Below are 15,198 nucleotides of genomic sequence, written 5' to 3' on the forward strand. Positions count from 1 at the left end.
GTTTCTGTTTTTCTGTGTTGGCCCGGTGACTGGCGACCTCACCTTTTGCTTTATGGCAGTGGGGATGTGCTCCAGCTCAACTGTGACCCTGATTTAGATAAGCAGAAGAAACTGGGTGGATGGGTTCTTTCTGTTTTGCTAAACTTTAGAGTGACTTGTCTTTGTTGGTTGGACAAATCAAGCAGTGTCACCTTGGACTCTATGAAATATTGTATTCTAAATTGTATTTTTTCCTTTAAGGAGAGTTGTGATATTTTAGACTAGTCAATTATGTGACAGAAGTGTAACCAGTGGTGAAGATTAAGCCATCCATCCATTTTCTTTCACTTATGCAGTTTAGGATCACAAGTGGCTGGAGCTGATTCCAGCTGTCATAGGCTGAGAGGCAGGGTACACCCTGGACTGAACTGGTCATCAGTCTGTCACAGGGCTGACACAGAGAGACAGGAAACCATTCACACTTGGGGCCAGTTTAGTATTACCAATCAACGCAGCCCACGCATGGTTTAGATGGTGGGAGGAGGCTGGCGTACTGGGAAAGTAGGGCTGGGCGATATGGCCTAAAATTCATATTGTGATATAATTTGAAGCATGTGCGGTAACGATATATATCGCGATATATTCTTTTCTTCTGTATAATGTATTTTCCACACTATAAGGCACACTTAAAATCCTTTAATTTTCTCAAAAATCGAGAGTGCGCCTTATGTATGAATTCTGGTTGTGCTTACTGACCTCGAACTGATTTTGGCGTGCAGAAATCTGTTAAAAAATGTTTTAGTACAACTTTGGTAAGCCGCACTGCTTGATGGATTGTCAGAGCATTACGGCTGCCGTAGTGAGGAGCTTCTGGGTCCTGAGTAATCTGGGTCCAAAACTCCGTCCCCTCAGGTCCCAAAGTCAAACGAACACTGAGAGTTAAAACGGTCTAAATTCTTTCATCTTTAATAAAATCATCAGCGTTGCTGCTTTACCAGGTGTAACAATTAAGTTTAACATCCAGGCATCCATGAAAACAGAAGTTATTAAATTTAATGGAGTTAGAAATTAACAGGAAGTTAGCTCGCTAGTCTCCACCTAAACATGGCATACCATGTTCTGAGAGATTTTTGAAACTATTTAAAACGTACAGCTCTGCTACCACTTCCAACATAAATGAAGACAGAAAACTAAACAGCAGTGGCGTTTGCAGGGTTACTGAAGTTGGACTACCTGGTATATAATGTTGTGCTACGTGATTGCTAGCAACACAGCTATGTTAGCATAACATTAGCACAGTGAAGCTGGAGGATGAACGCCAACTTTTTTTCCACTTGATAAAAGTTAACGTGAGGGATTCTGGTGGTTAGGGACAAATGCAATCGCATAGCAGGATGCTATACACGGGCCAAACTTCAGTCAGGAGAACAACTGAGATTATTCATCCACAATACGAGGTTAGTTATTAATATACTGCAACAACATGGGAATAGAACAGCTGCAAGAGAATTCAACATTAATGAATCAATGTTACGGAAGTGGAGGAAGCACCGTTTTTGGCTTTCCCCATATTTCAAAAGTGCTTCATCTCTTTGCTATGACTCTCGGCATAATTTGCAGATGACCAGACGACCAAAACAGGCGCAGCTTGATGACATCAACATGCGCTATCGCGATAGAGCGGTATAGTCAAAATCTCTATCGTTGGCCAAATTTATATTGTTTCTATCGTATATCGTTTATATCGCCCACCCCTATGGGAAAGAACAAGCAAGCACCACAGAAAAGGGCCCAAGTCTTGATTTGAACCCAGAACCTTCTTGTTTTGAGGATGTAATGTGATGGCTAAATTTCAACAGACAGATGATATCAGGATGACTTAATTATCGAAAATTTTTAAAGACTTTAAACTTGAGACATGACACTTTGGATTTTCTTTTTTCAGAAAAAAATGTAATTAAGCTTTCTGTCAATCAGAATGACATTTCCAATAGTGATTTCTCTTGGCAACTTTGTAAATTGCACATTTAACTAGAAATAAGAGGTTTTTAATGCCAGAGATGGAGACGTTGAAACTTAAATTTGTACTCCAACTTGGGGGATTCATGTTTGTATTTCACAGTAATTTCTCAATTGCTTGTTACTGCATTTTACAGAATTTGAGTGTGGATGTGTGAAGTGAAAAGGAAAAGAAAGTGTCATCACAGCAACACCTATTCAGTGTGGGAAGCAGACTACCTGATTCCAGAAGGCTAATGGCCAGAATAAAACACATTAATAGTTAGTTTCTCGAAGTAAAAAACATGCTTTCCACCAAAGCAGATTTCCAGTTTAGATGTGGGTGATTGCAATGAAGAGCAGCAGGAGACCCAGTGAACAACATGTTTACTGCATTCACGTCATTCAGCACTGACTGGAAAAATACTGTTCCCTGTGTATGTGTCATAGAACTGCTGGTAAAAACCAGTTATCCTGATTGAGGTAGACTTTATAGACATAAAGCAAGAACAAAAAGATAAAACTTGCAGTATGCAGAGACAGAGCATTGATCAAAGTGCTGTGCCAGTTCTGCAAGGTGTTTGGTGTCCTTCGTCTGCCAGCTGGTCAGAAGAAAATCGAGAAACAACAATAAAATTTATGGCAGCCTAGTGCAGCGTAAAAAAACCCAGTTAATTTATGTTTGACATTATTTCAGAGGGAAAACAAAAGAACAGCAACTAAATTTGATTTTTACAGGACGAAAGTTTATGTAAGAGTCATAGCTGAAAACTTTTTAGTTGAAGGTAGAAAGATACAGACGTGTGGCTCTGTCTTTTTGTGTGAAGCCGGGTATGCTGTGCAATTTTGGGCAGCCCCAGATAAAAGATAACCAACAAAGGAAGGAACTGAGTCTCCAGAGCGGTGATCACACAGTAAGAGATGGTTAGAAGTATCTCGAATGCTCTTCCAACCTAAGATTCTTATAAACTTAAGATGTCCATTTCTCAGTAACTGCCGGTATAACTGTCTACTAACCAGCCAGGAGTCAGGAGCGCAGGTAGAAATGATCTTCTGATCAACATGACAGCAGAACATGTGGGAGGACAAAAACAAACTCAAACAAAATAGAAGAAAAACTTTGTGTTTAGTCTAGTTGAGTAATGGTTTGTATGAAGTGTCCTCCAGCTGTTAAGACTGAGCCAAGGGGGATGTTGCATTGAAAGAAGCGAAAGAGAAATAACAGCTGTACATTTTTGCCTCAATTCAGCAGGCACTGTACAGTCTGCGTGTATCAAACTTTATATTTTATTAAGCCTGTGGACCACTGTAAACACACAGCATTTAGATGCTTTAAAATCTCAGCAGACTGCATTCCTACTCTTCTGTACTGGATATGGTGCAATCAGGCACATCTGTTTTAACATTAACTAAGCTTATGACATCACTTAACTTTAGTAATGAGATGTTTCTGTGTTAAATTAAAAAAAAAAATCCTACCATTGGCTGGAATGAAAGACAGTACAGAGACACTAATCATGGTAGCACAAGATCAATAAGGGTTAAGGCCCTGAATAAATCCAGCGCATAACAGCAGTGTGCAAGATGCTAACAGGCAGGGCATACAGGCAACGCCATAACAATGTGCCTAGCATAGTATACAGGAACGCAGGTATGGCTTTGAGGTCGCAATGGGACACGTCTCCAAAGATGACCGTGCTAAAATCCCGTGGGATACAGATGGTTAACCAGTGGTGGACAAGCAGAGGAAAAAGGCCATAGTGATGGATGTAGCTATACCAAATGATGGCAACATCAGTAAGGAGAAACACAAAGCTGGAGAAAAACCAAGGGCTGAGAGAGCAGCTAGACAAGATGGAGAGTAAAGTCAACTTTGGTCCCCATGGTAACACTTGGAGCAGTGACGACCCCCCCCAATCTGGGAGAGTGGCTCCAGCAAATTCCAGCAACGACATCTGAGATCTCTGCTCAGAAGAGCGCAGTCCTAGGAACAGCTAAGATACTGCACAGGACCCTCAAGCTCCCAGGCCCCTGGTAGAGGACCTGAGCTGGAAGAACAAATAAAGACTGCCCACAGGGTGAGAGGGGGATTATATATAATAGTATTTTACAAAAACATGAGCCTTTGCAGATGATGTGCAGAGTATTTTCTGCAACAAATGCTATCTGTTGCAGTTTATACATTTTTAACAGTAACTCTTTTCAGGATATTACATTTGTTTCACTTCTTAATGTAACATTAACTGAAATGCCAACATTTTCCAGACTCTAATGTTGGTGTATTTTTCGCTGCTGCTGCTGTTCCACCCACATGTTGTCTTCAGCAAACAATACTGTCATGTTTTCAGAGTTTAGCCATTGACGCATGATTGGCAGACTGGGTTTTAATCAATTGAGCAAAGCAATTTTTGCTGTTTCCCCAGCACATTGCAGATGAATAAAATAATGTTCATGGCAGTTGAAAAATTTCACTTTCAAATGAAGGCTGCTTTTCGCTGCTTCCTCTTTCAGCATCACTTGGGATCTTTCACTGTATATGGTGTGAAAGCTGCTGAAGTAATTCCCCTGTAAATGTCAAACCTATTAATTAAGATCTTTGTCTTACCTCACTGACTGTACAAAATAATTCTATTTCTCTCTGAAACTGACAAATGCATGCATTTCCCTCATATAAATGTGACACTATATAAGTTCTAGTATATTGAAAATCCACTTATAGAATTATATTTATTCAAAGTGTATGCAGTGCCTGCACTGTTTACCAGTGATTTAATATGTTTATATACTGCCTAGTATTATGTGCCAACCAGCAAATCCAGAGTCATAAAAGCATGGGCCTCCTCATTTGAGAAAGCACTGCTAACAAATGTGAAATTACAGTCTGAGGGATAAATTGAAGAATCTGTGAGTTTTGATGTTATTTATTTATTTATTTTTTTTCACATTTATCAGTCACTGTTTTTTTTTTTTTTTTTTTTTTTTTTTTGTCTCTGGGATATATTGATGACAAAAGTGTCTCATGAAATGGATTCATTTGTTTTGTCTTTTCCTTTGCAGAGGAGCTCGAGGAGGAGAAGGAGAACCCAACAGAGACAGAGCTAACAGAAAAACAGAAACACCAGCTCCGCCACAGAGAGCTCTTCCTCTCCCGGCAGTATGAGAGTCTACCTGCGACACACATCAGGTACAGTGCACAGAGGCATACAAATACATACAGAAAATGGACTGTACAGCTCGCCAACTAAAGGCAGTGCCCATGGATAGTCACTCATTCAGCCATGAATCCATCCATCACACAGTGCGCACTTCCTTTGTTTGTGTTTTTATATGGTGTGTGCTTCCTCCCCTCTCTCTCTCCATTAGGGGGAAGTGCAGTGTCGCATTATTGAATGAGACTGAAGCCGTTCTTTCATACCTTGACAAAGAGGTAAGCCTGAGAGGGGGGAACAAATTGATGTCTCTTTCTGGTTTTTGTTACCTCAAGCTGCATCATAGAAAGTCCGGTCATAATTTACATGCTTTTTCTTTCCTTTTCTTCTTTTTGTTGTTGTTGTTAAATTCTGTTGCTTCAGGAAGTATTCAGGCTTTTCAGATATGTCCCTGCCAGTTATTAAACTCCTAAAAAAAGACTCTCACATTAGAAATCTGTTTCAATACAAATAATCAATTTGTGTCTTAAAGGGTTTAGATGCAGCTGCGTACACCGTTGCTTCATTTACCATGAGCAAATCTATGAAGATCCAAATTAGTGCCTGCACCTTGGCCCACTCTTCTTCATTTGTAACATCATGTGCACAACTCCCCAAAAGTTGATTCTGTTCATCTGGATGATTCTGTTCATCTGGATGAACAGAATCATCCAGATGAACAGAATCAACTTTTGGGGATTTACTTACCTGGATGATTGAGTATGCATCAAGACATCATGCGCACAAGTTCCTCTGGTACATGGAGGCAGACGCAGCGCTGGTTCACATTGATATAAAATGGGTTTGTTAACTAGGGCTGAACGATTATGGAAAATAATCTAATTGCGATTTTTTTGCCCCAATATTGCGATGCGATATGCGATTATTTTTTTAAGGTCTTTGTCTTCTGTATTATTAAACAAAGACAAGCAATACATCATATAGTATGGCCAATACTATATTACATTAATTTTAAACTGTTCTTTCCTGGAAGACAGACCTCTGTTATGATGACATGAGGTGATGCATGAATTGATGACTGACATTTTTATTTAACTTCTTCAATCACAACAGTATATTTGAACATACACAATAGTTTATTTTTAGCTTACAAACATCTGAGCATAAAGTGCTGACAAGGAACCCTGGTGTAAACATTAAAATGAAAGTCAGTACAATGTGCAGATTGCAGAAATATACATAAAAAAAATCAGTGGCTTTACCACACTCAGTTTTTCGACATCTGTGAACTACTAGACAGTCATTCAATTAAAAAATAATATTAAATAAATAAAACTAATAAATAAAAAATACACACATCTTACTGATCTCTGCAGTCAGTAACATTACACATAAAGTGCAAACATAATAGCAATTGTATAAACACACACACAAACACGCCTTTAAAGTTTAAAGGCGTGAAATTGGACGGTCTAGTTCTGATTAGCGTCACCGCTGTCTCGGTGGAGTTTAATAAACTCGGCCGTCTGCTTCTTGCTATCTAAAATATAACCAGACACTGGTGTAAATTCTCGACTGTCTCATACTTCTGTTTAATAAGTTTTCTGTTTGACGTTTAGTCAGCTGTGTGAAAACCAAGGAGGAACCCACCCGGGGGATTAATAAAGTTTTATTTTATCTAATCTAATAACTTTAATCTCAGCCAAACCGATTTACTCACGAACAAACAAAACACTGAAAAAAGCCCAACAATAACATTTTTAGGTTGTCTAAGTGACTTATATATTACGTTTAACCCGAGCAGCGAAACTCCGCGGTGATCTGAAAATGATGTGCCGGGAGTTGTGCCGTTCTCGGCCGCATCAGTAACCCTCGAGCTCCCGGCTAGCTGTCGAGCTGGTGGGTAGCAGACGCCTCTGAAAACGTCGAAGCACTTTTGCAAATATGGGATATCTTGATAAACCGAGCAGATATTTGATGTTTACACAACTACTTTCTCGCCTGAAAATATTTTAAAAGTTTATTTTGTGACCCAGAAAGATTAGTATGAGTAATTTTAAAACTTAGTAGCGGCCGCCATTGTTGGAAACTGGAGTTTGGCTGGGCCGCGCTATGAATTCTGGGATATGGTAGTAATTTGGACAGCCTTCGGCGCGTCGCTGTGACGTAATCGGTCTACAAATGCGGCCTCAGGAGGATGCAGCCCATGAATTTGGACATGTCCAGAGTATAATCGCAGCCTTTGCGGTTAGAAAATTGCACTTGATCATGTCGCGATATTATCGCAAATGCGATATATCGTTCAGCCCTATTGTTAACCAATAGAGAAAAACGTAGTGATTCATTTCGTTCATCAGGAAAATACAGGGTGCTGTTGGGGTAGACATAAAGTGGAATACATAAAGAATCCACAGTGTCTGTAGCTCACTGGATAAGGCCTAGAAGCTAGCTGTTACACGACAGAAATACCATTGCAAAGAATTAGGCTTGATTAGCACAGAAAGCGGGAATTTTTTATTGTCTTAGAGTAAGGCCTGACTGGTGGGGAGTGAACGGCCAGGTGAACTAGTGACTTGTGATGCATTTATATTGGTAATGATGAATAAAAATTGGGGAATGCACAAAAAAAGTTTGCCATTTGTGGGAAGAATCTTGACAATATTATCAAAAAGCTGAGGTAATGCAAGCCTGGACCTGTCGGCAACTTGTTGCTAGGAAGTTTGTATTCTCCCACTTTCTGGCTGAGTGATTGCTGGAGGTTGCCGGCAGTTGGTAGGTGAAATTAGTAACACAGCTATACGGTGCTGCACCAAAAAAAAACGTCACACTGTTTGCAACAATTTCACCTAGCAACAACCAGTTGGGGAAATAAATATTTTCCCCCTGCAACCACAGGGTGCCTGGGGGTGGTGGATGTCGCTAGGTCCGTGTGGCTGATGCTACGTTCCTTTTACTTTCTTTTTTTAACAGTTTTTTTATTGTTTATTTAAACGGTCAAAACATGTATGGCTTAAAAATGACCTAAACAAATAATCAGTAAACAGTTGAGTAATATTTTCTTCTCAGTTGACTGATTATATTAGATTTTTACTAAAACTCTTTATTATATTTTGCATGTTGTCTGTCACATAAGTATAATTATATCTGTTATAACACCTGGAGATCACAGGAATCCCAGCCCTGCCAAAATCTGGGAAGCTCCACATTAATGGATGTGATGTTTTCCTTAGGATACCTTCTTCTATTCGCTGGTTTATGACCCAACACAGAAAACCCTGTTGGCTGACAAAGGAGAGATCAGAGTGGGACCGCGTTTTCAGGCAGATGTACCTGAAATGCTACAAGAAGGTGAATCGCAGATTTCACCTTTATTTCTTTCCTAACCCTTTTTCTAAAGCATAAACAAAATGTAATTAGTTTATAATTAAAACCATCACTAATAAGCAAATAAGCGTGGAAGGCAAATCCATTGTTATCCTACTGTGTGTGTGAGCTGTTGTCTCTGGGCTTTGCAGGTGAGGCAGATGAGAGAGATCAGGCCAAACTAGAAGAGAAACTGTGGGATCCAGAGTGCCCACTCACCAACAAACAGATAGACCAATTCTTAGTGGTGGCACGGTAGGTCGCCCTCACATCTACAGCAACAACTTCTCGATCGCATGCACTGGATAGGCAGTTTCACAGATGTAATAATTCTGAGTTTTAGCACTTTAATAGCCCGTGGTGCTGTGAAGGATTGGCTGAAATATTTAGTGTGTGAGATAATATAAATGCACACTGTTATGAGCCATGGCTCATAAGTTTGGCTCATTATTTTCATTTTTATTCATTCAATATGTGAATTTGTCATGGGTTTTTATTTATAAGGGAGGATGAAAATGAATTAAAAATGAATCACGCAGAGATTTAAATCGCTTTTTGGTTAACAAACGACTGTTTACTGTTTCTGATGAACGACTCATCTGTGTTTGCCATATATTTTTGCTCCATACCACCCAGTGCATATTTTGAGCTGTGAGGCTGTTAGTGTTTTCTTTGCAGACATGCCCTGCACATTAATATGTCAGACCATGCAGTAAGCTGTGCATATATGTATCATGTATTGACTGATTGTGGGTAATTTTCAGGGCGGTCGGGACCTTTGCCCGAGCGCTGGACTGCAGCAGCTCTGTTAGACAGCCAAGCTTACACATGAGTGCAGCTGCAGCCTCACGAGATATCACACTGGTCAGTGGGACACACACAGTCAAACCCTGCAGCACCTTGCTGGGATTTAATTGATGGTTTTGTAAGCTTTTTTTCTGCGTGCATTGATTACAGTTCCATGCGATGGACACATTGCACCGCCATAATTACGATTTGTCCAGTGCGCTGAGCGTACTGGTCCCAGCGGGGGGCCCGGTGCTTTGCAGGGATGAGATGGAGGAGTGGAGCGCCTCGGAAGCTGCCATGTTTGAAGAGGCATTAGAGAAATATGGAAAAGACTTCAATGACATCCGACAAGACTTTGTAAGTGTTTTGTTATCATTCTGCCTGGTAATCCTGTTGACGTAGAAGTTATTCAAAAGAATATTACATTATTTATGGTGCTTTTAAGATATTTTGTTTTTATGTAGCATTTGATTGGTTGTTACCCGTTACTGTGAGAGACTGCTCACTGTGCAGTTAAAGTCTTCATGTGGTGAAATGTATTCACAGCATGCCGATGGACAGTTGAGAGGTTCGACTTTGAGGCTTTGAGAAGTTTCCAAAGAGTCGTCCTCCCTCATCAGTGAAAATCTGTCACAATGGAAATCCATTGTAATCTGCATAAATTGAAGCTGCTGTTCTGTGAAGCACAAAATTACCAATTTTAGCACTCGCCTTTCAAGCCTGTGGGGGTGAGGGATGACTGTTTGGTTCTTTTGAACTCTCCTTCCCACCATCTACCTCTACTGTACAATAAAGCCAGGGTATGGGTGTATGCGGTGGCACCAGGTGCTCATGAATACTTATTAAATGTGTGAATTTCTCTGTGTTTCCGTCTGAGGCCCAGAACCAAGCAAAGCCAGTAACTCTGAGCCTCTGTGGTCACGATGCCTCTTGCTCATGAATATACATGAAGGCTTCGCACCCAGATGGCAAGAACATGAGATATTAATATCATTAATTTGCTCTGTGTCTGTCTTTCTTTCTCTCCCCGTGCTCGACCGTTCTTCTTGTGAAGCTGCCGTGGAAGTCTCTGACCAGTATCATAGAGTATTACTACATGTGGAAGACTACAGACAGATATGTGCAACAGGTGAGAAAACCATGTAGCTGCTATGCTACATGCATCTTTTTTTGTAATTAGTGTGTGTTTTTCTTACATTTACACAAGATTAAACTAAACGATGCCATCCCTAACAACTGCATCGCGCTTCTAGTGGGCAAAAACTCCTCCTGCATAAATAAATAAAGCAACTTTGTCCTAGCTTTGTTTATTTTTGTTTTTTTATTGACTACTACATGGGACTTTAATCTGAAAAGGATACTCCAGTTTTTATGTTTATTTGAAGCTGCAAGAATTTAAAAAAAGAAAAGGAAAAGCGTATCAGGCAGTCAACATCTTCAAAAAAGACTTCTCAAAGGAGCTGAATAGCTTAAGCTCAAGATTTTGTTTCCTTTTAAAAATGTGCAAAAACTCATTGATTCATTAGAAAGGCACAACAAAACCAAAGCAGTTCACAACAACTATTCCAACTGTCTTTCTGTAAAATCAAAAGGTTTCACACAGTTCAAAATTAGTCCCCACAAAAAGTGACGTTTTCATGCTTGTTCAGTTTTTAAAATTATAACCGTATCCCTAGGGATACAAAATAAGTAGAAGTGGCTAGAATCAGGCTTTCTATTGAAATAAAGTTCTCACCCACAGCTCTGACCACTTTTGAAATGTCTTTTTTTATTCTTTTTACTTTATTTAATTTTTTCTGAGCTGCCACACATAGTAAAATGGTCCTCGTTATGTTTTTATTATACCGATATAAATGTATTTGCAGTGATTAATTCTGAAGTGGCAGTCTGTACGAGTGCAGCTTAAAAAATGTAGGATACTTTTACGTCTAATTCAGTTGCACCATTCCTTGGACCTCCATTGCTTAATAAATTTGAAAAATGCTTGCTGCACGGCCTACTAAACTTTTTCTTTTTCTAGAGCTATCGAAAACTTTATATAGCTATTCACAGACTAAGTGTTACGTCTTATGATAAAACTGCCCTCTGTGTAGAAACAGGGTAGTTCCCCTTAAGATAGGCGTGGTGGTGCAGAACATGTTTACAACCAAAGAAGCAAAAAATCTGGTTAAAAAGGTCCTTGTGTTTGAGAAGAGCAACCAACTGTATAGCATGCACAAAGGGATAGCCTTTGCTCTCCAAGGATTTCATGTGCTCAGATATAAATTGTGTTTATGTGCCCCTAAAAAGCATAGAGGGAGAAAACAACTCCTTTGAATTACATCGACAGATTTAATTATTACCACTGTAATTCCACACTCCAACTTTCAGGATGCAGGGCTGAGTTTTATTTGAAGCAATGCTTGTTAAAGGCAACAGTTTTTTTTATTTTGGGATTAATGAAGAATCCATTTTTTTTCCCTCTTTGAACAGAAGAGACTGAAGGCAGCAGAGGCAGAAAGCAAGCTGAAGCAGGTTTATATCCCCACATAGTAAGTTTCTTTATTTCATATTTCAGTGTTTGCAGATGACATTGGATGTCTTTTGTCTGTTACTCTGCTTGTGGTGGACAGATGATGATTTTATGCAGTATAGCTGCTGTCATTCTGCTTCCTAAATCACTTTGTCTGTCCTCTGACAGTAACAAACCCAACCCCAACCAGATCTCGATGACCAATGGCAAGATGGCGACGGTGAACGGAGCGGGCCCCGGGGCCTACCACGCAGCAGGGGGGGGCAGAGCCTGCGAAAGCTGCTACAGTGAGTTAGTGTGTGCGTGTGAGAGTGAGTGTGTGATTAGCCATGGCAAGTGTGAAATTAAGTGGTGAGGGCAGTGAACAAAAGTCAATTAGAAATCTAATGGAAACAAATGAAGCCTTAGACAGCTGTCGCTTCTCTTACTTAAAGAAGAAATGCTTTCCTTTTATTTTCAGTCTTTGCTTATTATTAACAGCTTCACAGACTGAAAGGGGAAATCGTTGTCCCACAGTATGCAACCCAGAGTGTTAACAGAGTGCCTCTAGCTGCCTAAAAATATTAGATTTCACTTTGTGAGAGGATTAGCAAGCAGGGTGGTTAGCTACAGCCCAAGTCACACATTCCTAGAACAAAACCAAGATAATTTTAACTACTTTGCTTTCTTTCTTATCTCTTCTATTATTACTTTTACTTTCACCCTTACGAGGAGAGCCATTTTTAAGCATGGGTGCAATGATTTTGATAAATAACCTGGAACAAAGGCCCAGAGAGCTTTTGATGACCCACTGCAACCACCGATCACAAAGAAGGGGGAAAAAAAAGTATTTCCCAAACAGAGTGAAGGTGTACAGACTCTGCTTCTGGTTGTGTAGTGCCATGCAGTTTTGCTGCTGCTCAGGGAAGGGCTGGCATATATTTGTAGGTAAATCTAAATCTTGCGTGCAAACTGCAGGCAACTGTGGCAGTCTGCTAGCAACCAAAACAAACCCATTGCCCCAAGGCTTTTGGTGCAGCAGTGTTTAACTCTTTGTGACCAGTTTCACCTTAAATCAACCTGTTGGAGGATACACATTTTTTGCCCCTTGTCAACAAAAATCTAAGTAGCATAAAATGCCTTCAACATAACTGTTTCTGAATTTTAACAATCCACTATAACACAAGTTGCAAGATTCTCTGGATATTTGACTTTTCAGTAATAATAATTCTGCTGGACATAAAAATCTGTCTGCGGCAGACTTCTGCTGATGTCACGTTTTATTATGATGATATTCATTTTTGTGTCCCTTGGTGGGACTCAATTGCACTGAGAACTGGGAGAATTGTAAAAATTATAACCTGAGTTCTGCTTATTAGTTCTTGAACACATCCTAACATTCCCCTTAAAATCTACTGTAAAATGTAGAATATTTAAAAAAGCTGACAACTAAAATTATTTGATGGAAATGATAAATCTAAATGCCTAATATCTGCTCACTTTGCAGTACAACGGCCTCGTGCACTGTTTCATGTTTGTAAGCACTTAAAGTCAGTAGCAAGCATATAGTGACGTCTTGTGTAGTATGAATATTGATAAAATCACACAGGAAAAGATGGAGATCAATATTCTTAGTGTCTTGAGACCAGTCTTTTCTGCCATCTCTCTAACAAGTGTTAATGGATTCCATACATTAACAGCCATGCAGTCAGCCCAGTGGTATTCATGGGGGCCTCCAAACATGCAGTGTCGTCTGTGCGTCTCCTGCTGGATGTACTGGAAGAAGTACGGTGGTCTGAAGATGCCAAGCAGAGCTGAGGGTCCAGAGGAGAGGACCTCACCCACTCCAGCAAGCAATGTAAGCTCAGTGGAGGGTACAGAGAAGGGTTTCTGCAGGTCCTTAAAACATGTTCATATTAGAGTTAGACAAAAACAAAGCCTTTGAAACAAACTTGTAAAAATCTGTACCTCCTGTGTGATGCAGCGTTCCTGACACTTTAAATTTGGTGACACATTTTAAGCTGTTCTTTTGGCCACAATTTGCCTTTATTTTAAGTTCAGACACTAGACACCAGCTAGCTCCTGGCCCTTTCACATCACTGATGAGGCAATCCCAAAAAGATAATCTTAAGCTGTGGTAAAAATGTTCTTCAACTGGAATACAGCTGGTGATGGAAGTGTGGGTTATTTTGGTGATCCTCTGCTAGCTGAAGGTTATCATAACCAGAAGCTTGGAGCAGATGGAGAACTGGTTCATGTGCCTCTGTATCAGAGGTGGGCAATCGGTTTTCTCAAGGAGAAACTGAGAACACAAGAATCTTGATCTGTTGTGGAGGGCTGTAGCGATGAGCTGATCTCCATTCTGCTCAGTATTCATTTTTATCTCTTTATAAGCTATTGGTGCAGCCCTTCATAGCAATCCCAGTTTCTCGTGGCCTCTTGGGAAGATTAATTACCCAGCCGTGCTCTATGCTAAGCCCCTCGTTGGTGCAGAGCAGAACAAGGTTTACCATTACTAGCTGCAGTCTAAGACGAAGGAGTTGGAGTTTAGCTGCATGATGACTCACCGGAGAGGTTGCTGATTGTGCTGCGGTAAAAATATTTTTAAGGGACCATCAGGCACTCAGTAGTTTAACCCGTTTACCATCTTGATGTAAATTTTATGGATGCAGTGACAAAATATCAAAATATCCAGACATAAAAATAATAGTAGTCCAAGAAAGTGGCTGATGGAAACCATAATAGAAGCTTTTACTAATATCAGTCTTCATCTGAAAACAGTGGCTTTGCTTCTGTTTCACAAAACAAGCTCGATTGCCAGTTATCTAATGCAGCGGCCCTGCAATAAATCCTTCCCTCAGGAAGGTTGTAATGCTTGATTTTTATCTAAACTGTTTTCAGAAGGGTGCTGATTCAACTTTATGGCCGTTTTAGAGGCTGTAATTATCCGCTGGGATAAACGGGGCGGGCAAATGATTAGATTCTCCTCACTGTATTACACAATACAGTTCAACAGCACCACGAACAGTAGCCTCCACAGTGACGACAGAGTGAATTAGACTCCCCTCTACAACAGTTTGAACCACAAAACAGTTTTGTGTTAAACATGCATGTTTTTAATAATAAATAACAGTAAAATCTAATTTGTTTTTCAGATTTTTTGTTAAAGCCTTCAAACCAGCCAATGTGAATCTTTTGATCATGGTTTTTCAAAATAAAATCCAATAATACAGAAGCTAGTGTAGTGGTTATCAAACCTTTTCTGGCATGACCCCCCCCCCCCCTCTCCAAGAAAGCCACCATTCTACATTTTAAACTAATAGCCTTTGTTAATAAAACCAAATCCAAGTTAAATTTTGGTGACATAAAGGTCAGCATGATATATATACTCAACCTTTTTAATCCCTTTTTATTGGAAATTTTAACATG

General features: G+C 39.9%; 1 protein-coding gene across 3 annotated transcripts in view; it reads left to right on the forward strand.

Moving 5' to 3' along the window:
- Positions 1–15,198, forward strand: part of mta3 (metastasis associated 1 family, member 3) — a 29,783-nt gene that overhangs the window by 3,963 nt on the left and 10,622 nt on the right. For all 3 annotated transcript variants that reach the window (XR_015130755.1, XM_086303996.1, XM_086303997.1), the window contains exons 4-13: positions 5,035–5,161; positions 5,341–5,404; positions 8,357–8,474; positions 8,642–8,744; positions 9,254–9,353; positions 9,447–9,635; positions 10,333–10,407; positions 11,751–11,809; positions 11,959–12,077; positions 13,470–13,627. Coding sequence is in view for 2 of the 3 variants with exons in the window: in XM_086303996.1 (XP_086160122.1) it covers positions 5,035–5,161; positions 5,341–5,404; positions 8,357–8,474; positions 8,642–8,744; positions 9,254–9,353; positions 9,447–9,635; positions 10,333–10,407; positions 11,751–11,809; positions 11,959–12,077; positions 13,470–13,627 (1,112 nt within the window). In the remaining variant the exon portion in view is untranslated. The remainder of the gene's footprint in view (positions 1–5,034; positions 5,162–5,340; positions 5,405–8,356; positions 8,475–8,641; positions 8,745–9,253; positions 9,354–9,446; positions 9,636–10,332; positions 10,408–11,750; positions 11,810–11,958; positions 12,078–13,469; positions 13,628–15,198) is intronic.

The sequence above is a fragment of the Aulonocara sp. 'chitande type north' Nkhata Bay genome, linkage group LG8, assembly GCF_057382095.1.
Source record: "Aulonocara sp. 'chitande type north' Nkhata Bay isolate Kocher_YH1m ecotype deep benthic linkage group LG8, A_spYH_male_GT1.1, whole genome shotgun sequence".
Classification (NCBI taxonomy): Eukaryota; Metazoa; Chordata; class Actinopteri; order Cichliformes; family Cichlidae; genus Aulonocara; species Aulonocara sp. 'chitande type north' Nkhata Bay.